The sequence below is a fragment of the Anomaloglossus baeobatrachus genome, chromosome 2 (genome assembly GCF_048569485.1).
Source record: "Anomaloglossus baeobatrachus isolate aAnoBae1 chromosome 2, aAnoBae1.hap1, whole genome shotgun sequence".
Taxonomy (NCBI): Eukaryota; Metazoa; Chordata; class Amphibia; order Anura; family Aromobatidae; genus Anomaloglossus; species Anomaloglossus baeobatrachus.
In genome coordinates this window covers 136,426,087-136,451,592 of record NC_134354.1, presented here as the reverse complement: position 1 = coordinate 136,451,592, position 25,506 = coordinate 136,426,087, and the positions used below count along the sequence as shown (strand labels likewise).

Sequence of the window (25,506 nt, the reverse complement as noted above, 5' to 3'; positions counted from 1 at the left end):
GAACAACTGGTGCTGGACAGGAGAGTGACGGTATAGGAGGGGAAGGAGATTTTACTTTAAATTACTTGTATTTTTTGGTTGAGAAAAGTGCGTGAAATGGGTGTGGCTAACAAAATGGGTGTGGTTACAGAATGGGTGTAGTTTTCAAATGGGCGGGGGTTACAGAGAACCTGTTGTTAAAAATTTGAATCCCACCCCTGGCTTTAGGGACCAACATCCATTATTAGGTAACTTCTTTCAATGGTCTATATTTTTGTAATTATGCTAAGGCTATATTAACTCTCAGTGCTTTTGCTGCTCTGTTTTTTGCAGCCAAAACCTACTTTCTTGGTAGAAAAATGCTATTCTGCCCCAGCACCTGACCTGTTATCACTCTAGCATTGGAAATAACAGCCCCACATCGGGCTCTGCACCCCACACACACATCGGGCTCTGCACCCCACACACACATCGGCCTCTGCACCCCACACACACATCGGGCTCTGCACCCCACACACACATCGGGCTCTGCACCCCACACACACATCGGGCTCTGCACTCCACACACCCATTGGGCTCTGCACCCCAGAAACACATAAAGGGCTCTGCACCTCACACACACATAGGGCTCTGCACCTCATACACACATAGGGCTCTGCACCCCACACCACATAGGGCTCTGCACCCCCACACACACACATCAGGCTCTGCCACCCTCGCCCCAAAACACACAAACACACATGGCTCTCTGTACCGACCTCCCCACCATCGTTCTGCACCGACCCCCCCACCATCTTTCTGTACCGACCCCTACCCCCATAGGGAACACATGTAGGCTATATTTACAAGACTGTACCGTTTTTGCGGTCCGCAAAAAACGGTCCATTTTTTTCACGAATGCATTCGTGTGGCATCAGTATGATATCCGTTCCGTTCCGTATACGGTCCGTGTGTCATCCATGTGTCATCCGTGTGCCTTCCGTTTTTTTTGCGGACTGCAAAAAACGGAAGCAGCAAGAAAGATAAATTGATGAGTAGATATAGAGATGGATAGATAGAAATAGACAGAGAGAGAGAGGGATGAATGAATTAATGAATGAATTAAGGAATGAACAGAGGGATAGATAGATAGATAGATGAGAAAGACATATATAATGTCCTACCCCCCTGCATATTCTAAGCTGGCACCCTTTAGTGACTTTCATGTGGCCCTAAAGGGTGCTTAGCCTTGTATTTAGCCAAAAAAATAAATAATTAATTTTTAAAAAAAAAGACGTGGGGTCCCCCATATTTTTTGTAGCCAGCTAGGGTAACGCAGACAGCTGCAGCCTGCAAACCACAGATGGCAGCTTCACCTTGGCTGGTAATCCAAAACAGAGAGCACCCCATGCTGTTATTTTAAATTAAATAAATAATTTAGAACAAAAAAACATGGGGTCCCCCCAAATTGGATCACCAGCCAAGATTAAGCAGACAGCTGTGGTCTGGTATTCTCAGACTAGGGAGGTCCACTGTTATTGGACACTCCCCAGCCTAAAAATAGCAGGCTACAGCCTCCCCAGAAGTGGCGCATACATTAGATGTGCCATTCCTGGCACTTTGCCGCAACTCGTCCCATTGCCCTGGTGTGGTGGCAAACGGGGTAATATATGGGGTTGATGCCAGATGTGTAATGTCACTTGGCATCAGGCCCTGGGGTTAGTGATGTCAAGCGTCTATCAGATACCCCACATCACCAACCCAGTCAGTAATAAAAAAAAAAAATAGACAACAAAAAAAGTTTTATTTGAAAAAAAACACTCCTTAAAACATTCCCTCGTTCACCAATTTATTGAAAAGAACAATCAAATCCGAGTCCGGCATAATCCAATAAGGGGGTCCCACGATGATCCATACCATAGTCACTGTCCCAGTCAATGAAGAACAGAATGTTCCCCATTGGCTGGGAGAGTAGTGCAGTGACCTGAGCTAACATCAATAGGTCAGCCCAGGTCACTGCAGGGGATGACTAGCACTGCTGTAAGGAGGTTAGATGAGATCATTACCTGCTGTGGCAATCTCCTGCACTCCTGATGTCAGCGCTGTCACTGACTTCCATTGCCCGCCGCGTTCTCAGCAGTATCGCGGGAGCCCGTGACGTCACACCTAGTGACAGTCTCAGGCTGCCCATGAGACGTGATGTGAGAACACGGTGGGCATAGAAGGCAGTGACAGCGCTGACGTCAGGAGTGCAGGAGATTGTCACAGCAGGTAATGATCTCATCTAACCTCCTGACAGCAGAGCTCGTCATCCCCGCGGCTGCCCCCACTGCAGTGTGAGAAGCTGCTGATACTGCAGTGCGGGCAGACACTGGCACACTGCAGAACGGGCAACCACAGAGCTGGCAGGGGGCGGGACACAGACTGCACTGGCAGTGATGAGAAGCAGCGCTGCGCTCCCTCTCATCAGTGCTTTCAAATGTATCGGCATCTGTGATGCCGATGCATTTTAATGTGCGATCCTGAGCAGGAGGCCCGATGCTGGCTATGTCAGGCCCCTCCCCTCAGCTCATGGGTCCCACAGCAGTGGCGGGGGAGGTTGCGGGAAGAGTACGGTTGCGGGGGAATGTGTGGGAGGGTGCAGGGAAGGGGGGTGGGGACTCTACGCACAGTACCCGCCCAGCAGGGCGGCAACATGCTGTTCCCAGATTTGCATGTCAACATGGTCCTGACCATGTTGACATGAAATGACCGAAAGCAGCAAAATCGCGGCAGGAGCGGTTACATGACTGCTCTGAGCTGGGGGAGAGAGGCTGACAGCAGGGCAGGTAAGTGGTCTTTCTACTTACCAGCCCCAATGTAGCCAAATAGGGAAATAATAAAAAAAAGTCAAAATAAGCCGGGTAACCCCTTTAATTCTGCATACAGTTATCTCTCCCAGCTTTCCCATACACATTATCGTTCTTGTGTTTTTAATGGAGAGAGAGAAGAGAAAGCTACTGCCATACACCTCTGCCAGCAGCTTATCTCTCCTGAAAATGAAAGGATCAAGTGTTGACATGATCTTCCTGGAGAGGGTTGGTCGACTTTCAAATATTGTGTGCCGCCCCCATGCCAGCAGCAGGTGTGGCTCGAGGGATTCTACCGGACTTGGGGGTCGCACGGACACTTCGACTAAAAGGGGTATAAAAAAGCAAAAAGGAAAATATCATTACTTACAGCAAGATGGAATTGCAGCTGTATATTGCTCAGGCCAAAAGACTACTGCTACTCCAGCAGGATACAGCTAAACCCCCACTAGGTGGAGGCAACACAGGTGCAGGTGGAGCCTTTCACACTCACTTCCAAATATGGAGGAGATGATGGCTGGATGGTAAAACTGCACACTGGTGACTTGCATAGAGCACTGTTCACACTAGCAGACGCACAGTCACAAACCCGCAGCCTATTAGGTGACGCCCATACTATTAGATCAGGCGGGCTGCCAGGCCGTACCCCCACTGCGCGCTACGTAGGGACAGAAACTCTGATAGCAAGGCCTAACAAAAAGGGGCCTGGCTGTATCCTGTACAAAAAAGTTTTTGAGGTTTTTTGTTAGCGTTATGGCCATAAGACGTAAGCCTACAACCCTCGTCACGGGAACCTCATGCTTGTAGGTCCCTACACTATATATAATATAAAAAAGCAAAAAGGAAAATATCATTACTTACAGCAAGATGGAATTGCAGCTGTATATTGCTCAGGCCAAAAGACTACTGCTACTCCAGCAGGATACAGCTAAACCCCCACTAGGTGGAGGCAACACAGGTGCAGGTGGAGCCTTTCACACTCCAAAGTTAGTTAGGTTAGGGTGCTTATACTGGTGGAGATATGTATACTTATACTGGGATATGTATGTATGTGATAAGTACAACTGGTACCTTTGTGGATGTATTGAGGCTGAGAGCCTGATTGTTGATCCATAGCAACAATCAGGCTTTCAGCCTCAATACATCCACAAAGGTACCAGTTGTACTTATCACATACATACATATCCCTGCTCCAATTAGATAGACATATCACTATTTTCAACATAGGATTATTAATACATTTAATTAACTATGGTATTTCATATCAGTTATATTGCAGATATACTACTGCCACCAGTATAAGCACCCTAACCTAACTGGCATTCTTGCGGACTAGCAGTTCCTTACTGGTAATATACCATTCCCATTATACTCCGCCATACCATATTTACCATATGACACACTATGTCCATCTATTGTTGTTCACAGATATATCCATTGCCATAGGCAATAGCAGTACTTATTATGTGGTTTGTACATTAATTATCCAATCCGGAAGTAACGGACCCAGAGCCTTAGTAACCAATAGGCCTTTAGCCTAATTACATCCATGCAGGTATTGACCATACTTAGCCTATATACACATATTCCACTCAGATATCCGCTTCCTTTATATAACATATACACTTCTTTTGTACAGGACACTCTAGTCTACTGAATCACCCCACAGGACGTTTCCAAGGTCTATACCTCCCAGCAGGTATGCACATATATTCGACACCCTTTCCCTGTGCTATATAGGCCGTTTGATTTATTCTTCTCCCTTTTCACCACAGGACTAGATTTCATGCTGGATCATATTTGTTTATGACGACTGGTGATTCTTCTTTTTTTCCCTTCATTACGGATCTTTGCTCGACATGGGTGAGCCACTTTTCCTCCTAGTAGCATATCACACTGTTACTATGGGCCCTTCCCTGTTGCCATATACATTACCAGGCTATTAACATTAGTTCTGTTAACATTAGATTTATTGTCAGTAATATGACATATTATATGACATATTTTGTTGTGACCTTTGCCCTCTGTTATATCTCCTCAAAAAATGTACCATGTTATTCTCATTGGATTGTCACTACTGTATATATTATGTACACCTGCTGATATCTGTTTTTCTGTTTTGTTCACATATAATAATATGACAGTCAGATTGTCCGACCTGATGAAGGCCTAGGGCCGAAACGTCCTGGCGGATTTTCTACTCATGTACAGCACAACATTTTTTCCAATAAAGAAAAAACAGATTAAAACGACTTGAATTTTATATCTTCCTTATTCTGGGAAACAGCACAGTGTGCCGGAACTCTCTTTTTTTTCTCTCTCTTCCCAGCTTCCCCCCAGCCTAAGCCTCTCTCTCTTCCCAGCCTCAGCCTCTCTCTCTCTTCCCAGCCTCCCCCAGCCTCAGCCTCTCTCCCCCCAGCCTCCCCTTGCATGATTATAGTGGACAAAAAGAGGCATCGCAACGATCATCAACTAACCTGTAAGGAGCCCATACATTCTAGGCTCTGCCTCTGCCTTACCTGCTCCGGTGCCCGCCGCCCTGCTCTGGCTGGCTCCAGCTTCAGACGCGTCCTCCTCCGCGGCGTGTGTCGTCTGCAGCATTGGACACTGCAGCACGGGGCAGTCAGCTGATTGTCGCGCCCGCGCGCCTCTGACCCCGGAAGTGCAGGCGATGGAACTTCCGGGGTTAATCAGCTCACTATGCCTGGCGCCCGCCATGTATTTAAATAGACAGAAGTGCGCCTCTCCTCCCTCTCAACCCCCCCCCCCGAACACAGCCGAGTGTAACGGAGAGAGGGACGGGGGGCGGGGATGTAAAAAAAAAAAAAAAAAAAAATTATGGACCACGGGTGCCTAGTGGCAAATACGGCCCTGCCCCCACCCCTCCACCGGCCAGCCCACCGGGAGAAGTCCCGTCCCTCCCGCCTGTCAGTCCGGGCCTGGTGGTGAGGTGTAGCACCACCGCTGCTGCTGTGGGACTCCCAGGGCAATGGATTGGCAGCTGGATGTTAACCCCTCCGTGGGCAGGGATGGATGCCCCGGGGCCCAGTGTCTCTGTACAGGGGGTTGATGGCGGCAGGGGCGGCGCGCTCGATCAGACCGGGGATGTTAGTCACAGTTGAATAACGCACACAAGTCCTTTGGTAAACCAAGGTGATGGTGGCCGGCTTCCACAGACGGTGTATCTGGTCACACACCCGGGCCAGTGGTCACTGACCCTTTCCTCTGCACTCTGTGTTCTCTGTTCTAGACTTCCCGGTGTGTAACACAGGAGTCCGCTCCCGGTCCTTTTGTTGGGAGCCGTGCCCATCAGACGCTGATCAGTGGGATCTATCGGGCCTTGGTGGATGCCCTATCTCTCTCTGTGGGTGGTTATCTACTTTTCAGGACTTAGGTTGGGACAGGACCTAGAATCATGCCCTCAATCGGATAATTAGCTAGGCCATCAGTGCTGGTCCTGGCTTCAGGGTCCGAGTACCCCCTTGTGTGTACGGTTTCCAGGTTGGTTCTCCGGTGTCGGTACCGGCAGGCTACAACCCTGGCCCGGTCCACCTCGGATTTGGCGAGCCATCTTCCCGTCTCCTGCTGGCAGTGACCACTGTCTGCCACCTAGCCAATGTGTCAGGGCTCCAACCCTGACACCTGTCAGCTTCACCTCCTCCCCAAACTCAATTCTGACTCCAACTGACTTCTTTTCCCGCCCCCGAGTTCTCCAGACCCCTAGGTGGGCGTTTCCTTTCCACCTGGTCCCGCCCACTGGTGTGTCTGTCCTTCCCTGAGGGGATGACTAGGATTTTGTCGGCTTGTTTAACCCTGTGTGGGAGAGGTGTTATGCAGGGGCCTAATCTGTATGACTACCTGGTTTTGCCAGGGCATCACAATTGTATTTGGATGCCTATAGAAAAGGGGTTAATATATCTCATGCTTCAGTTTTTTCCTTAGATTATGGAGTCATACTTTCTGATTGAGCACTCCTACTCATCAGCGATTTTAATTCTTTATTAGCAGCTTCCTATCCACCCATAAATTGGAGGTTTTTAAACCTAAAGGTGTTATAGTAGATACGAACACAACATTAAGAGATATGACTTGACATTGGCTTTTGGGCTCACATAAAACTGGCCATTTTCATTGTTAGGATATCTTAGCATTTCAGAGTGCAACTGTCTCTTTATTTATAGAAAAGGGATAAACCAGTTGATTAAACCATTTTTTACCTTTTTTTATTTCCTTCTCCCTCTCTCATCCTCCAACCTTCTCCACTTATTGATTCTCTTCTTTATATTCTTTTTTTTTATATATCTACACATATCACATAGGCATTTTAACTATTGAATGAAAAACCATTGACAATTTTTTGATTAAAAAATACATTTATTGTCAAAACTACAACTCAAAAACAGAAGTTTAGTTTGAATTAATGAATGGTGGAGTGTGCTGAATAGTTTTCAGCTCTCTTTGTTATTTAAGGTTGTATTATCACACACAATCTCTTTTACATTGAGAGCTGTTGAGGAGATTCTGGTGATTCAGGGTCCCGCTCTTGGCACCCGTGGGGGAAACCTGTCAGATGTTTTGTTTGCAGCAGACACAGCAGTGAAAAATGTAGATTTATAGTTGGCCATTGTGTAGACTAGGTGACATATGTAATATATGGATGACTCTGGGGCCCTTCTTACTAAGAAACTTTCTTACGGCTCATACGGCTGTATCCAGAGTTGTTGTGCCTAAAGCTACACAGTTCATAACCATAAAGGATATACTACAAAACTTTCCAAATACACCATCTTAAGCCAAGTATGTTGGCGTTTCACTACCAGTATCCTTGAATTAACGCCAGTTGGCCGATGGGTGGTCTAGTGCTCCAAACCTCCCCGTACTATGCCACTAAATGGTAAGTATTATTGGTTATTGTACAGACCTCGTAATTACAAGAGTGACTCTAGATGATGGGTATGAATTTTGATTTCCATAGCAATATGTGATGACAAACTACACATTCTATAGTAGTCCAAATATCAACATACATCAATATTTTACAGATTTGTTTCGATTTCCTTTTTTAATTATTTTTTTTATTTCAACACTTTAATACAAGCAGTAATCTGCTGGACGAATCATTACAGTGGATCCTTTACAATTACCAGAACACAGTCCATACCATTGAATGCCATTTTTGTTGTTGAGCTTGGAGGCAAAGCAGGCAGCATACCACCACGCCCCACCATAGCTGGTTGCACAATTAGCAGCATAGATATCTTGGTCTTTGTCCTTTGCTGTGAACTTCATGTTATCATGTGTGGTTCCAGCTGAAATTGAAGACATGGCATCTCCAGCTGTACCCGTGTAGCTTCCCAGTCTCAATCTGTAGCCATTAGCCTCATCCTCTACACTGAACAGGTTGTAATCTGCATATTTTTCTTCATCATTATTATCCCTAATCACAAACCGCACCTGATAGACTTTCTGCTTAGTAATTTGATGGATATACTCTATACCCAGCCAGTAGTCCTTCTCCACATTCCCAAAGCCATATTTGTACGTGGTCCAGGACTCGTCCCAGGTTATCTCCGAGTTTAAACTATTACGCTGAATGACAATCCAGCCGCCACTCTCGGTAGTCATGTCACAGTATACAATCAGTGGGTGCACACCATCTGGGTGGATTGCATAGGTTCCACTCTTGTAGAGTCGTGGGATTTCACTACAGTCTTTCGGTAATGCTAAGAAGGAATGTAGGTACAAAAATAATGTATAAAATAAATAATATTTTCTTTCATAACATGTTTCAAAAACTGAAATAAAATACTAAATTAATTGGATCTGGTGGTTAAAAACCTGTCTTCAAACCTTAGATCTGACGACATAAGATCTGCAGCATGGTCATTAACAATTATCGAACCAGTCATCAGGTCATTCACCTCTCATGCACCCTTCATTCTTCATAGACTAAAATAGAGAAATGTATTCATACTTTCTCTGACGCCTCATTGGGGGACACAGGACCATGGGTGTTATGCTGCCTATCCATAGAAGGACACTAAGTAGATGCAAAAAACATTAGCTCCTCCTCTGCAGTATACACCCCCTGGCCGGGCCAGGCAACCTCAGTTTTAGCTTAGTGTCTGTAGGAGGCACATCCTTTCAAGGTTTTGTTATTTTCTGAGGGTGACGGTTTCCCCTAGGGACCGATCTCCCAATACCATCAACGGGCGGGAACGCGGAGTGTTGCCGCCACGTACCCCTTCCTGCGACGCTGGATCCTGGGCTGCCTTTTACTGGATGACGGGTCCCACAGACACCGATTTTCCAGAGCCCAGGGCAGAGGCACAATTCCTCAGCTCCTTTTTGCAGGCTCTGAGTTGATACATTGCACCTGTGTGGCCGGACACAGCAAGCTGACTCTGCTATTTCCACTGCCTGGACTGAGGCAGTGTTAAGGTGAGATCCCCCCTGACTGGTTTCCCAGACAAAGGGAGAAAGACGGTGCAGGGAAGGCTCCCAGGACTACTAAATTTACAGTCTTTATTCCCACCATAGCTGCGTGCTGGCTGGAGGAGGGGAAAGTCCCTTGCTGATTGCAGGGAATCCTGCAGAGATAATCTACCGGTGGCGGGGGGAGGGATCCCAGGGCTCATGAACTCACAGTGCTTATTCCCTCTAGCTGCGTGCTGGCTGGAGGAGGGGGAGTCCCTTGCTGATTGCAGGGAATCCTGCAGAGATAATCTACGGGTGGCGAGCTGTGTGCTGACTGGAGGGAGGGGGAGAAAAACTGTCACAGAAGCTCCCTTCCCGCCGTTTTTTACTACCGACAGCAGGGGTGCACACTGACTTCTTCTTGGCGCTCTTTTAGCGCTAAGCCCCGCCCCCCGTGAGCCACGATAAGCCCCGCCCCCCAGGAAAGCGCGCGAAGATCTCCACAGAGCGGGCTTACTCCTTCCTGAGGATGCAGGGCCATCGGCTGATTCTGGTGCGGTACACCGAAGCAAATACAATCCTTGCTTCACTTTGTACCTCTGCAGATCATTGCTCCCCCTCCTGGCATACTCCTATTAGGAACATGCAGAATTCTAAGGGTACTAAGAGTGCTAAGGCTCACATAGTCTATTATTCAGCCTACACTTCCTGCCACGCTGAGCTACCACGTAAACACACCTCTTCTCTCTGTGAGTCCTGTGCCCCTATAGTCCCCCAAGACCACCCCGCCACCACCGCCGCAACCGTCAGCCCAGAGCCTAGGGCTCCCAGCCCACCGGAATGGGCACAGTTTCTGTCCCAATCTATGGAAAAACTGTCACAGAACCTGGTGCTGGCTATGCAATGTTGTCCTCCACACCCTTCTGGGCCCCTGAACGGAACGCAGCCTGAGGATACCCCTCTGGAGGGTCCTTCTGAGGTAATCCGGGCCCATGCTTCACCAGTTGCAGGGATCAGAAAAAGAGCACACGGCCGGGTGTCTCCAGCACTCTCTCATGGCCCCCATGGCTCTCCCTCGGGAGCACACAGGGCAGGCTCTCCCACACGCTCCACGGCTTCTGAAGAGCCCGGAGGAGGGGGAATGCTGCGTACCAGGATGATTCCTTGGTTTCACCCTCCCCAGATGATCAAACTGCAATAGACTCCCTTATAGCAGCAATCAACCAAACTCTGCATGTGGAGGATCCCCCATCCACTACCACTGACCATGCGGTCTCCTTTAAGAGGGCAAGGAAACCCCAAAAGGTTTTTGCTGATCACCCAGAGTTTCAGGATATCCTCACAAAGCAAAGGGAGAAGCCTGACAGGCGCTTCGGTAACCGTAAACTCATGGAGTCCCGGTACCCTTTTGCCTCACCTGCCCCTAAGGGCTGGGCCGATCCGTCCTCGGTCGACCCCCCGGTCTCCCACCTTGCCACAAAGACGCTCCTGTCTTTACCCGATGGTTCCTCCATCAAGGACCCGAAGGACAGAAAGGTGGAGCACCTCGCCCGCTCTGCCTTTGAGGCTGCGGGTTCCTCCCTCTCGCCCTCCTTTGCCTCTGTGTGGGTCGCAAAGGCGATCTCGGTCTGGGCAGAATCCCTTAACACTTTGCTTGAGGTATCCCAGTTCCCTCATACCTTCACAGAGGTAACAGCTCAAATTGCCGCTGCGGCGGAGTACCTCATGCAGGCTTCCATTGACGCTGCTACCTGCGCAGCTTTTGCCGCCTCAAATACCATAGCCATCCGTAGAGCTCTCTGGCTCTGACAATGGCGGGCGGACTCTGCCTCCAAGAAGTCTCTCACGGGCCTTCCCTTTTTTCCAGACCGATTGTTTGGCGAACATCTGGACAAGCTCATTTCTGACGCCACGGGAGGAAAGAGTACCTCCCTCCCCCAGCTGAAGTCCAGGACGACCTTCACCAGACGTCCACAGTCCTCGTTCCGCTCCTTTCGGAACTCATTTGGTTGGTCGACATCCCGCGCTGTCCCCGCCTCTAGCCGCGGACTACGCAGGGACTGACCTTTTCAGCTCTCCCCGAAACCCACTTAGTCATGGCAGCCTAGACCGAAACAGTCCAGGACTAGGGAGACTCGTCCACGACGTTTTCTCCCCTCATGACTCCTTCGGCGCTCCGGAAGACACACTCATTGTATGAGGTCGACTGCGGCTCTTTCAACACATCTGGGCTGCCACCTCAGACGACAAATGGGTGCGAGACTTTGTGTCTTCCGGTTACCACATAGAATTTTGGACCCAACCCCGAGTCGGTTCTTTCTCTCAAACCCCCCAAAGACTCGAAAACGACGCAAGGCTTTTTTATCAGCAATCCACTCGCTCCAAACAGCAGGAGTGATAATACCTGTCCCGGACGACAAGAAGTTCAGTGGTTTTTATTCCAACCTCTTTGTGGTCCCCAAAAAGGATGGGTCAGTTCGACCCATCCTGGACCTCAAACACCTGAACAAACATGTGCACGTACGGAGATTCAGAATGGAGTCCCTAAGGTCCATTATTGCATCCATGGGGAATTCCTTGCCTCCATAGATATCAAGGACTGCACACACCCATCGCCCCAGATCACCAAAAGTTCCTCCGCTTCGCAGTTCAGGACTCCCATTTTCAATTCGTAGCCCTACCCTTCGGCCTTGCCACCGCACCAAGGGTCTTCACCAAAGTCATGGCGGCCGCCATGAGCGTCCTTCACGCCAGGGGAGTAGTCGTTCTCCCTTACTTGGACAACCTCCTCATCAAGGCCACCTCCTTCCGCAACTGCTCAACCAGCGTACAGATCACCGTGGACACCCTATCGCGCTTAGGGTGGCTACTGAATCTAGACAAATCATCCCCGGTCCCATCACGATCCATCACCGTCCTGGGCATGTCCCTGGACACCTGTCGGGGCTTGATCTATCTCCCTCAGGAAAAGGCGATCGCTCTTTGACAAGCGGTACGCTGCCTTCTACGTCCTCCGTCTCACTCTATTCGATTCAGCATGAAGGTGCTCGGCAGGATGGTGGCGGCTATGGAGGCAGTACCCTTTTCTCAACTGCACCTCCGCCTAGTGCAGCTAGCCCTTCTAGTTGCCTGGGACAAGAGCCCCTTTTCCCTGGACAAACATCTTCACTTGACACCTTCAGTCAGGTATGCACTCCGCTGGTGGCTTTGGTCCTCATCCCTATCGAAGGGGAGATCTTTTCTCCCAGTGAACTGGCTGGTCCTGACCACGGACGCCAGCCTCCTAGGCTGGGGAGCAGGGTACTGGCACCACACTGCTCAAGGACGTTGGATGCCCCAGGAGTCTTCCCTGTTACGAGGGGGACCCGGGGAAGCGTGCCAAGATGGGAAATGGACAGCTTCCGCCGGTCAAGGTCCACTGTGCGGTGTAAGGGACCGCCGCTATGGTGGGTGAAGAGTGAGCGGGTTGCTGCTAGCGATCGTCTGGAATGTCACAGACGACATATGTACACCGATCTGCCCTAACCCGTGAGGGTTGTATGGCACGGATCTCACGGCTCGGTGTACCTGTTGCACGGGGAAGCACAGAGGTGCCCACGCACGTGTGCCAGTGGAAGTCACGAGAATATGGCACGAGGGTAGCACAGAGGTGCCCACGCACGTGTGCTTTCAATAACCAGGTGAGTCCGGTGGAGACTTGAGGAGCTCACCTGGGACAGGAACACGGCCTGTTGAAGGGGATACTGCCGGAGCAGCAAGGCAGGAACACGGCCTGCAAACGAGGTACTGCCTAAGCAGCAAGGGCCAAGCCCACAAGAGATAGTAATGCCTGAGCAGTGGCGTGGCAGCACGCTGCCAGACATCCAAACATATAAGGACGGTCGCGCGCCACCATGATGGCAGGGGGAGCTTTTAAGGAGGTGCAGCTCCACCCGAGGGCGGGCGCGAGGCGGAGATGACGGACTTGACCCAATCAGGGTCCACGACGTCCCAGCCTGGCCAGTCAGGATTCACCACGTCACCAGCCTTGTCATCAAGCCGTGTGACGTCAGTGAGTGAATCAGGATCCACCACGCATTGCACATGCTCACCCTCCTGCCTTTGGGAAATAGAGGCGGGATCCTCGGTCTCACAATGTGCAGAGATAACGGGAATCTCACTGCTTCCCTGAGCAGTAAACCTCTGCACATTGCGCAGCCTCGCAGACCTTCGGGGCCGCTGAGCAGGAGGGTCTGCGGCAGGCCAGGAATGGGAGACCGCTTCACTCCTTGTAACAGGAGAACCACTAAGTGTCACCCTTCTGCTGCCTCTCTGAGAAGGTATCTCCTGCACACTGCGCAGTCTGGCAGACCTTCGGCGCTGCTGAGCAGGAGTGCTCGTGGCAGGCAAGGAATGGGAGACTGCCTCAGTCCTTGCCTCAGGAGAGCCACGAGATGTAACACTTCCCTACCCATAAACATCCTGGAAATCCACACTATCTTCCTCGCGCTCAGGGCGTTCTGCCCTCTGCTAGCGGGTCGTCAGGTTCGAGTCCAATCGGACATTGCGACAGCTGTAGCCTATATCAATCAGCAGGGGGGCACCTGCAGCAAAGCGGCTTATGTCGAGGCCCACAAGATCCTCAGCTGGGCCGAATCGACGGGGTCAGTGATATCAGCGGTACACATACCGGGGGTAGAGAACTGGGCAGCAGACTTTCTAAGCCGCCAAGGCCTGGCCGACGGAGAGTGGTCTCTCCACCCAGAAGTGTTCCTACACATCTGCACTCGCTGGGGTACACCAGACGTGGATCTAATGGCCTCAAGGTTGAACGCAAAAGTACCCACGTTCATAGCCAGGTCACGCAACCCGCAGTCCATCGGCGCGGATGCTCTAGTCTGCTCCTGGCACCACTTCCGCCTGCTTTACATATTTCCACCTCTACCCCTGCTGCCGCGGGTAATCAGGAAGATCAAGGCAGGGGGAGTCCCGGTCATTCTGATAGCACCGGAATGGCCCAGGCGCGCCTTCCAGACACCCCAGACTTGCTGACCCAAGGGCCCATTTCCCATCGGAACTCCAGAGCCCTGAAGCTGACGGCATGGCCATTGAGACCTGGGTATTAACAAGAGTGGGATTCTCCCCTGCGGTTATCTCCACCATGATCAGCGCCCGAAAGCCTGCTTCATCCCGCATTTACTACCGTACGTGGAAAATCTTCCTTTCATGGTGCAGGGAAACTAACGTCCAGCCTATGCCTCTGGCCATCTCCAAAATTCTCGACTTTCTGCAGTCTGGCTTGCAAGCAGGGTTGGCTCTCAGTTCCCTTAAAGGGCAGGTCTCAGCGCTCTCAATCTTCTACCAATGCCGCCTGGCTCAAAAACCGCAAGTCAAGACCTTCCTCCAGGGCGTTTCCCATCTAGTTCCCCCGTAAAAATGGCCGCTGGACCCATGGGACCTCAATCTCGTTCTGGACGGTCTCCAGAGGTCCCCTTTGAACCTCTTAAGGAATCCTCCCTTGCTCTTCTGTCCTGGAAGGTAACATTCCTGGTGGCAATTACGTCCATCAGACGGGTTTCGGAGCTGGCAGCACTCTCTTGCCGCGAGCATTTTCTGATCTTTCACCAGGACAAGGTGGTTCTGCGCCCCCTTACGGATTTTCTTCCAAAGGTTCCTACCTCGTTTCATTTGAACGAGGACATTGTTCTGCCTTCCTTTTGTCCACACCCAGTTCATAGGGTGGAAAGGTCTCTGTGATTCGTTAGACCTCGTCAGAGCTCTCAGATATTACATATCCAGGACAGCCCCCTTTAGGAAAACGGACTCTTTGTTCATCATTCCTGAGGGGCCTAAGAAGGGACAGGCAGCTTCAAAGGCAACTCTGGCTCGCTGGATTCGCTCTGCGATCCAGGAAGTCTACCGCTTGCAACTCAAGCCCATTCCTAGTGGGCTGCGGGCTCATTCCACGCAAGCAGTTGGCGCTTTGTGGGCCATTCGGCATCAGGTTTCAGTGGAACAGGTGTGTAAGGCTGCGACCTGGTCTAGCCTACATACTTTTTCAAAGCATTACAGAGTCCATACCCAGGTTTCAGCTGAGGCAAATCTGGGTAGGAAAATTCTGCAAACGGCAGTAGAGCATCTCTCTCAGTAGGTGCTCCAGGCTGTCTTGGACTGGTTCCTAGTCCTTGGGTTGCGATGTCTTTCTTTTATTTTTCCCACCCATGGACTGCTTTAGGATGTCCCATGGTCCTGTGTTCCCCAATGAGGCGCCAGAGAAAAACGGATTTTTGTGTACTCACCGTAAAATCGTTTTCTCTTAGCCATCATTGGGGGACACATCACCCACCCTGTTGCGCTGTTGGGCCTTGGTTCTCTCAGTACCTTATTTGGTTATGACTCTTTTTTCTCATGTTCCTCCGTTGAGATAAGTTCTTACTGTTTTTTTCTCCTACTGCTTGTGTACTAAAACTGAGGTTGCCTGGCCCGGCCAGGGGGTGTATACTGCAGAGGAGATGCTAATGTTTTTTGCATCTACTTAGTGTCCTCCTATGGATAGGCAGCATAACACCCATGGTCCTGTGTCCCCCAATGATGGCTAAGAGAAAACGATTTTACGGTGAGTACACAAAAATCTTTTTTTTCTGGAAAAGCTTAATAAATCTGTTACATTATCCAGATCCTCTACTCCAGAAAGTACAATTATATTTCAAATGATCATGATATACTTTTACTCTTTAGAATTCCTAAACCTATTTTAAACAAACACTCCCATGTATATTTTTTTTATTATATGTGTGTATATGTGGTTGTAATGTAGTGTGAGGGTGATAATATACTCACTTACCGCCACTGTCTCTGGTGTCCAGCACCGTCCTGCTCATTGACACCACTAGAGATGATCAAGCCTGAGGTTCGGTTTTCGAACCAAACACAACTTAAAGTGAACCTGTCAGGTGCAGTATGCACCGAGAACCATGAGCAGTTCTGGGTGCATATTTGCTAATCCCTGCCTAACCGCACCTGTACTTAGTAGCATACATAAAAAGATCTTTAGAAAAACTATTTATAAAGAATCTTTATAATATGCTAATGAAGCCAGGGACTCATCACAATTGCGTTAGGTCCCTTGGCTAGTCGGCCCCCTTAGCATGTTAGCACGCCCCCTTGAGCGTGCTAACATGCTAATGAATGTGCAGCGCCAGAGGCATGATTGCTCTCTCCTCTGCCACCAGCACTGGTTTTCAGCTCAATGTGCATGATCAGAATGTCCCAGGACTTCCCGATTTCATAGTTTGCATGGCTGGAAGTCCGGGACTTCTGATCATACTCACTGAGCAGAAATCCAGCATCAGGTGCGGTGGCAGCACAGGGCGGTGAGATCAACCATGCCTCTGATGGTGCGCATTCATTAGCATGTTAGTACGTGCACAGGGAAGTGCTTACATGCTAAGGGGGCCAACTAGCCAAGGGAAGTAATGCCCTTGCGACTAGTTGCTGGCCTCATTAGCTTATTATAAAGAATCTTTAGAAATCCTTTTTCTAAAGATCTCTTTATATATGCTACTAGGTACAGGAATGGTTAGGCAGGGATTAGCAATATGCACCCAGAACTGCTCGTGGTTCTGGGTGCGTATTGCACTTTACAGGTTCCCTTTAAAAAAAAATCAAGGTTCGGGTTCATGGTTTGAGTGCTTTATGTGCGAACTTCACTTGCGCAAGCAACGCTGTGCTCAGGTACGCTTGGTGCTCAGCCCTGTGTGAGCCGCTTTCAGTATTTGAACTGCTCACACTGGGGGTAACATCAGCACGATTAAATGTAACATGCAACCCAAAAAATTGTTTGAAAGAAACCCACCCAGCCTCCTCTGGAAGTGATCTGCTTATGACTGGCTGTTTGTGGGCGAAGACTCAACCTGCCAATCAGTTACCTGCTCCTGGGTTCAGGTCAAGCTCAAGCAAGTGGAAGGTTGGCTCGTTTGCTGCCGGCAAACCGAACCTCCAAGGAACCGCTCATCTCTAGACACCACCACTCGGCAGAATTTTCAGGTCGCTCTGCGTGACCTGGAAGTTGGCTTTTACAATGTAAGTCTATGAAGTTTCAGAATAAGGTTGTGTAGACTTATATTGTAAAAGAGACTTCTGGCTCATGCACATGGCATAGAGTGAACCCGCTAGTCAGAATAGCGATGACTTTGAATCCCAAGAGGGAAGCGGTAGGTGAGTACGGTATATTAATACACTCACACTACATTACATTCACATATACACACATTTAATTAAAAAAAAAAAATATATATATATATATATATATATATATATCTGGGTGGAGGATACCGGGCACCGCTGATCCCCTTTGAGGCTGACAAAGCTGCGCTTCCGTGCAGGTGGAGACCTGGGTGCGTGTCCCAAAGCAAAGACGATACAAGATCCACAAGGTAGAGATGAACAGGTCGCACTCCAATGGTCAAATAAAGAATTTCTTTTATTCCACGATCACTTGACTGGACCCGTAGAAGCAAGGTTACTTGCGAAACGGCTGCCGTCGTCCGACGTGGCACACCCTCATCCTCCCTCACCACCTGTACCCTGATGTGATCGTGGAATAAAAGAAATTCTTTATTTGACCATTGGAGTGCGACCTGTTCATCTCTACCTTGTGGATCATATATATATATATATATATATATATTGCATATACAGTGGGGAAAATAAGTATTTGATACGCTGCCGATTTTGCTAGTTTTCCCACCCACAAAGAATGGGGACATCTGTAATTTTTATCATATGTACAATTCAACTGTAACAGTCAGAATAAAAAAAATCCAGAAAATCACATTATATGATTTTTAAATAATTCATATGTATTTTATCTCATGAAATAGATACTTGATACAATAGAGAAACAGAACTTAATATTTGGTACAGAAACCTTTGTTTGCAATTACAGAGATCAGATGTTTCCTGTAGTTCATGACCAGGTTTGCACACACTGCAGCAGGGATTTTGGCCCACTCCTCCATACAGATCATCTCCAGATCTTTTAGGTTTCAGGGCTGTCACTGGGCAAAATTGAGTATCAGCTCCCTCCAAAGATTTTCTATTGGGTTCAGGTCTGGAGTCTGGCTAAGCCACGCCAGGACCTTAACATGTTTCTTAAGGAGCCACTCCTTAGTTGCCCTGACTGTGTGATTTGGGTCATTGCCATGATGGAAGACCCAGCCACAACCATCTTCAATACTTTTACTGAGGGAAGAAGGTTGTTGGCCAAACTCTTGCATTACATAACCCCATCTATGCTCACTTCAATACAGTGTAGCCATCCTGTCCCCTTTTCAGAAAAGCAGTGCACCCCTAAGTATCATGTTTCCACCCCCATGCTTCATGGTTGGGACAGTGTTCTTGGGGTTGTACTCTTCTTTCTCCAAACACAGCTAGTGGAGTTGATACCGAAAAGTTCTATTTTGGTCTCATCTCACCACATGACCTCTCATGCCTCCTCTTGATCATCCAAATGGTCATTGGCAAACTTCAAACAGGCCTGGATATGTGCTTGAGGGATATAGGGGACCTTGCATGCTCTGCTGGATTTTAGTCTATGACGGCGTACTGTGTTACTAATGGTAATCTTTGAGACTGTAGTCCCAGCTCTCTTTAGATCATTGACCAGGTCCTCCCATTTAGTTTTGGGCAGATTACTGACCATTCTCAGAATTATACTTACCCCAAGAAGTGAGCTCTTGCATGAAACCAAGGACCGAGTAAGATTGATAGTCATCTTGTGTTTCTTAAATTGTCTAATAATTGCACTAACAGTTGTTGCCTACTCACCAGGCTGCTTGCCTATTGTCCTTAAGCCCATCCTAGCCTTGTGCAGGTCTACAATTTTGTCCCTGGTGTCCTTAGACAGATCTTTGGTCTTGGCTATGGTGGAGAGGTTGGAGTGTGATTGACTGCTTGTGTGGACAGGTGTCCTTTATACAGGTAAGGAGTTCAAACAGGTGCAATTAATACAGGTAATGGATGCAGAGTAGGAGGGATTCTTAACGAAAAAAATAACAAATCTGTGAGCGCCAGAATTATTGCTGGTTGGTAGATGATCTAATACTTATTTCATGCAATAACATGCTAGTTCATTATTTAAAAATCATAAAATGTGATTTTCTGGATTTTTTTTAATTCTGTCTGTCATAGTTGACATGTGTCTATGATAAAAATTACAGACCTCTCTGTTCTTTGTAGGTAGGAAAGCATGCAAAATCGGCAGTGTATCAAATACTTATTTTCTCCACTGTACATGGGAGTGCTTCTTTAATGTCATATTTACCCAGTGTTTTTTTTATTAATAGTAATGTGAATTTTCCCTTTTCAAGCGCAGCCCAATAGCTATTAAGCCTCCAACTTATATAGATATATTTAGTAATAAATCATATGACATGCATAAAAAGTATCCAAGAAGCCAAATATTAAATATACCTCCTTCATTCGCATGGTTGTTTTGGCCATCTAGGAAGAAACAAATACATATATTAATTAGTTGATCAATCTACCTATATTACTCAATATGAAATTGCAACATCCAAAAGGGAAATCCATGGAATTATGGAAATCTGCGGATGAATAGATATGTTAGTGATATGCGATTGATGTAACAACTTTAAACAAAATTACTGCTGCAAGTCTTTTGGGGTACGTTGCTACCAGCTTTGCACATCTAGAGGCTATAATTTTTGGCCATTCTTCTTGGTAAACTAGCTCTCGTTCAGTGAGATTGGATGGAGGCGTCTGTGAACAGCAATTTTCAAGTTGTGTCACAGATTCTCAATTGGATTTAACTCTGGACTGTGACTGGGCCATTCACACACATATAAATATACTTTGATTTTAACCATTCCATTGTAGCGGTGGCAGTATGTTTAAGGTTGTTGTCCTGCTGGAAGGTGCACCTATGCCTTAAGGCCGCTTTACACGCTGCGATATCGTTACCGATATCGCTAGCGTGCATACCCACCCCTATCGGTTTTGCGACACGGGCAAAATGCTGCCCGTGGCGCACAACATCGCTCAGACTCGTCACACTACTTACCTGACTAGCGACATTGCTGTGACCGGCGAACCGCCTCCTTTCTAAGGGGGCGGTTCATTCGGCGTCACAGCAACGTCACTAAGCGGCCGCCCAATGGAAGCGGAGGGGCGGAGATGAGCGGGACGTAACATCCCGCCCACCTCCTTCCTTCCTCATTGCCGGCGGCCGCAGGTAAGGTGAGGTTCCTCATTCCTGCGGTGTCACACATAGCGATGTGTGCTGCCGCAGGAACGACGAACTACATTGTACACACAGCAGCAACGATAATCGAGAATAGGGGGTGTGAGACTGTGACCGGGGTTATCTATGACGGCCGGTATGTCTCGCCCCGGTTGTGCTCACTCCATGATAGAAAGTAAATCCACTCCAGGGTTAATGCTGTTTCCCTACAGGCTGAAGGAAGGGTTAAATGGAAACAGGAACGAGGGCAGGTGTGCCGGGTGTGAGGGAGTGAACAGAACTCCCTGAGTTCTCTGCTGGAGAGGCACATGTATATTGTTGTGGACTTTTGTTTGGACATTAAAACCGTGTGCTGTGAACCTTAATGCCTGGATCCCGTGTCTTCTGCTGCGCAGCCAACCGTGCTACCTCACATATGGTGGAGAATCGGCGGGCATGACAGCCGGTGAGGTGTAGCATCCATCCCTGGTGACCCAGTAGCACATGTCCTGGATTCGAGCGGCTATTCTACAGCCCAAACCCGGTGACGCCATGGAGGACATACTAAAGCAGCAACAACAGACTAATGCACAGCTACAAGAGGCTAATGCACAGCAGCAACAGACCAATGCACACCTGCTCCGGGCGTTGGAACGTCAGCAGCAATCCTTGCAAATGCAGGAAAAAAGGCACCAAGAACAGATGGTTCTCCTGGCCAAGTCGATCCGTGCCGGACCGGCAGCAACAACCCCGGGGCCGGGTGACGACGGCAGCGTCCGGAAAGCGGTGAGACAAGCGTTGCAAAAGATGACCCCGGGGGATGATGTGGAAGCGTTCCTGGCGGTGTTTGAGCGGGTGGCCGAGCGGGAAAAGCTTCCGACCCCCCAGTGGGCTGAGGTATTGTCGCCCTATCTGACGGGGGAACCCCAAAAAGCGTACCTGGACATCTGTACCGAGGACGCCATTGACTATGTGACCCTGAAAGCCGAAATACTGGCTCGGTTGGGGGTGAATACCTATGTACGGGCTCAGCGGGTAAATCAGTGGTTCTATGAGGAAGCCAAACCCGTACGCTCCCAGGCCTATGACTTGTTACATCTTGTAAAAAAGTGGTTGCAGCCTGACACTCTGAGCCGGGTGCAAATGGTGGAAAGGGTAGTAGTGGATCGTTTTGTGCGCACTTTACCCGTCACCGTTCAACGGTGGGTAGGACAGGGTGACCCGAGTACCCTGGACCAATTAGTGTCCCTGGTAGAGCGGCATGTGGCTACGCAGGACTTGATACGGGACACTGAGACTTTGCGTACCGCCCGTCGGTCCGGCCCCTCCAAGCCTAGGGCCAAGGACCCACCGCTGACAATGGTGCAGGAGTCCCGTACCGTCTGAGGCCGCGCCCACCATTCCTGAGGTCCGGAAGGTTCTGTACCCTAAACGACAACCCGTCAAGGGGGTTTCCGTCCCCATTAGATGTTGGCGGTGCCAGCGGGTGGGACATATGGAAGCCCAGTGTCCACTCACCACGGAGCCCATGGATTGTGGGGTTACCCGGCGGGGTTCAATGTATGCTCAGGTGGTGTGTACCGCTGACCTGGTCTCCCCAGAGACTGAGCCCCACTTGTGCCAAATACAGGTGAATGGATGTCCGGTTACAGGATTGTTGGATTCCGGAAGCTTAGTGACCCGGGTGCGATCCACCTTGAGGGCTAAAGTAAAGGCCACAGGACGTACCGTGGGTGTGGTTTGCATACATGGGGACCGCCGAGACTATCCCACGGGGATTGTCACCATCACAGCACCTTGCGGTCAGGTGCAACATGAGGTGGGACTTCTTAACACTCTTCCCTATGACGTGATCCTAGGAAGGGATCTGCCCTATTTTTGGACTTTATGGAAGGGACCCCCTAAGTCTCCTCAGATATTGGTCAGTCCGGGACCTGAGCCCTACAATCCTGAATCCGGGACACCTGCCGTAGGAGTCCCCATGATAGGGACAGAATGTGAACCCGATAGGTCGCCCCTAGAGGTATTGGCAGGAGAGGCTGAGACGGTCGAACCCATCCCGGAGTTGGAGGCGTCCCCGGATACGTTTGGGACAGCCCAACTCCAGGACCCTACATTAATACATGCCCGGAGTCGGGTGACAGTAATTGACGGGGTGGCACAGCTGCCCGGTGCCCAGGTAAGGTACCCCCATTTCGCTCTTAAGCAGGATTTACTCTACCGGGTAGATGAAATACGGGGCGTAAGGGTAGAGCAGTTGGTGGTGCTCCAGCCGCATCGCCGGCGGGTCCTCGACTTGGCTCATAAACACCTGATGAGTGGCCACCTAGGGGTCAAGAAAACGCAGGAGCGAATATTGCAAAGGTTCTATTGGCCTGGGGTCTTTGGGGAGGTAAAACGGTTCTGCGAAACCTGCCCGGAGTGTCAGCTTACCGCACCCCTGACCCATTTTCGCAGTCCGTTGGTACCGTTACCCATTATAGAAGTCCCTTTTGAACGGATAGGGATGGATCTGGTGGGGCCCCTCGTAAAGTCCGCTCGAGGGCACCAACACATCCTAGTGATCGTTGACTATGCCACCCGGTATCCCGAGGCGATACCTCTCAGACATACTGCAGCAAAGCTTATAGCTCAGGAGTTGTTTGCTGTGTTCTGCCGGGTGGGGTTGCCCAAGGAGATCCTTACGGATCAGGGGACCCCATTCATGTCTAAAGTGACCAAAGAGCTATGCCGGCTACTCCAGATCAAGCAGTTGCGTACGTCTGTGTATCATCCTCAAACGGACGGTTTAGTCGAGCGTTTCAATAAAACCCTGAAAACCATGCTCAAAAGGGTGATTTCAAAAGACGGGAAAGACTGGGATATGATGCTTCCCTATTTGATGTTTGCCATCCGTGAGGTGCCACAGGCATCCACGGGGTTTTCGCCTTTTGAATTGTTATACGGGCGACATCCCCGGGGATTGTTGGACCTGGCAAAGGAAACATGGGAGCAAGAGCCCACCCATCATAAAAGTGTGATTGAACACATTTTGGGTATGCAGAACCGCATAAGCGCGGTCATGCCAATTGTGAAGGAGCATTTACAGGAGGCTCAGGCCGCGCAAAGCGGCCGCTACAATAGACAAGCCACCGTGCGGACCTTTAAACCCGGGGATCGGGTGTTGGTATTAATCCCCACGGCGGAGAGTAAATTCCTGGCTCAGTGGCAAGGCCCCTACGAGATAAAGGAAAGAGTCGGGGTGGTTAACTATAAAGTATTGCAGCCCGGTAGGCGGAAACCTGAACAAATATACCATGTCAACCTATTAAAACCTTGGCAGGAACGGGAAAGCCTGATGGCTGTTTTTTCCCCATCTCCCTCCTCTTCGGGTCGTTCACCTCCGGCTCCAGCGACCTCCGGAGAGGACGAACCGGAAGTAAGGATTGGAGAAGCCCTCACCAAGACACAGAGGCGAGAGGCCAGACGGTTGGTTCAGCAGAACCCCGATGTCTTCTCCGAGCTGCCCGGTAGGACCAGTCTGATACGACATGATATTGTCACCGAGCCCCACCTGAAGGTACGCCTGAAGTCATACCGGGTACCGGAGGCTCGACGACAAGCCATATCGGAGGAAGTAAAGACAATGTTACGCCTGGGGGTCATCGAAAAATCCCGGAGTGAATGGGCTAGTCCGATTGTCCTAATACCAAAACCTGATGGCTCCTTAAGGTTCTGCAATGACTTTAGGAGATTGAACGAAATATCCAAGTTCGATCTCTACCCCATGCCCCGGGTGGATGAGCTGATTGATAGGTTGGGACAGGCGCGATATTTTACCACGCTCGACCTGACCAAGGGGTACTGGCAGGTGCCACTGACGGAGTCCGCCAAGGAGAAAACCGCTTTTGTTACGCCGGAGGGTCTCTTCCACTATGTTGTCTTGCCTTTTGGCTTACATGGCGCTCCGGCCACGTTCCAGAGGTTGATGGACTTAGTGCTGGAACCCCACCAGGCGTATGCATCAGCGTACCTTGATGACATCATTATTTACAGCTCCGATTGGCAGACCCACTTGGAACAGGTACAAGCGGTGGTGGACGCGCTTCGAACAGCCGGATTGACAGCCAATCCCAAGAAATATGCGTTGGGACTCACGGAAGCCCGCTACTTGGGCTACGTGATAGGCCAAGGAGTGATTAAGCCCCAAATTAACAAGGTTGAGGCGATCCAGAAGTGGCCTAGACCCCTGACCACGAAGCAGGTTAGGGCCTTCCTGGGTATCGTGGGGTACTACAGGAGGTTTGTAAAGGATTTTGCGGGACTATCAGCCCCCTTGACGGACCTTCTCAAAGGCAAGAAGTCCGTCATGGTGCGCTGGACTCCGCAGGCCGAGGACTCCTTCCGGGCCCTGAACGGGGTCCTGTGCGGACAGCCCGTTCTTGTACACCCTGATTTCCGGAAGGAGTTCATAGTACAAAGCAAGAAGGCCTGCGGAGACACCATCACATGTTTCTCAACGCTGGCAGGAAACTAGCCAGGTCTTTCACCGGGAAGGAACAACCACGGGAAGGGCAGTCTCCAGTCAAGGAGACCACCTATGCCAAACATGGTATCCATCCACAGACAGCCGTTTCGGGGTATTTGCCCCTCATCAGTGTGGAGTAGGAATCTGGCTAGTGGGACATTGCCTAGTAAAAGACTATGTGAGCAAGGATGGTTGACCTTAGGGAGATCAACATCCACCACTGCGGAGACACCATCACGTGTTTCTCAACGCAGTGATTCTAGAGCAATGCCCCCTGGAAAATATTCAAAGCAAGAAGGCCTGCGGAGACACCATCACATGTTTCTCAACGCTGGCAGAAAACTAGCCAGGTCTTTCACCGGGAAGGAACAACCACGGGAAGGGCAGTCTCCAGTCAAGGAGACCACCTATGCCAAACATGGTATCCATCCACAGACAGCCGTTTTGGGGTATTTGCCCCTCATCAGTGTGGAGTAGGAATCTGGCTAGTGGGACATTGCCTAGTAAAAGACTATGTGAGCAAGGATGGTTGACCTTAGGGAGATCAACATCCA

At 49.6% G+C, this 25,506-nt stretch overlaps 1 protein-coding gene across 1 annotated transcript in view; it reads right to left on the bottom strand.

The window, feature by feature from the left end:
• Positions 1-7,163: 7,163 nt before the first annotated feature.
• LOC142285869 (fibrinogen-like protein 1-like protein) overlaps positions 7,164-25,506 on the bottom strand; it is a 33,768-nt gene continuing 15,425 nt past the window's right edge. The window contains exons 3-4 of the mRNA XM_075333304.1: positions 19,677-19,706; positions 7,164-8,530 (exon numbers count right to left, since the gene is read on the bottom strand). Coding sequence (XP_075189419.1) covers positions 7,896-8,530; positions 19,677-19,706 — 665 coding nt within the window. The 3' untranslated portion in view covers positions 7,164-7,895. The remainder of the gene's footprint in view (positions 8,531-19,676; positions 19,707-25,506) is intronic.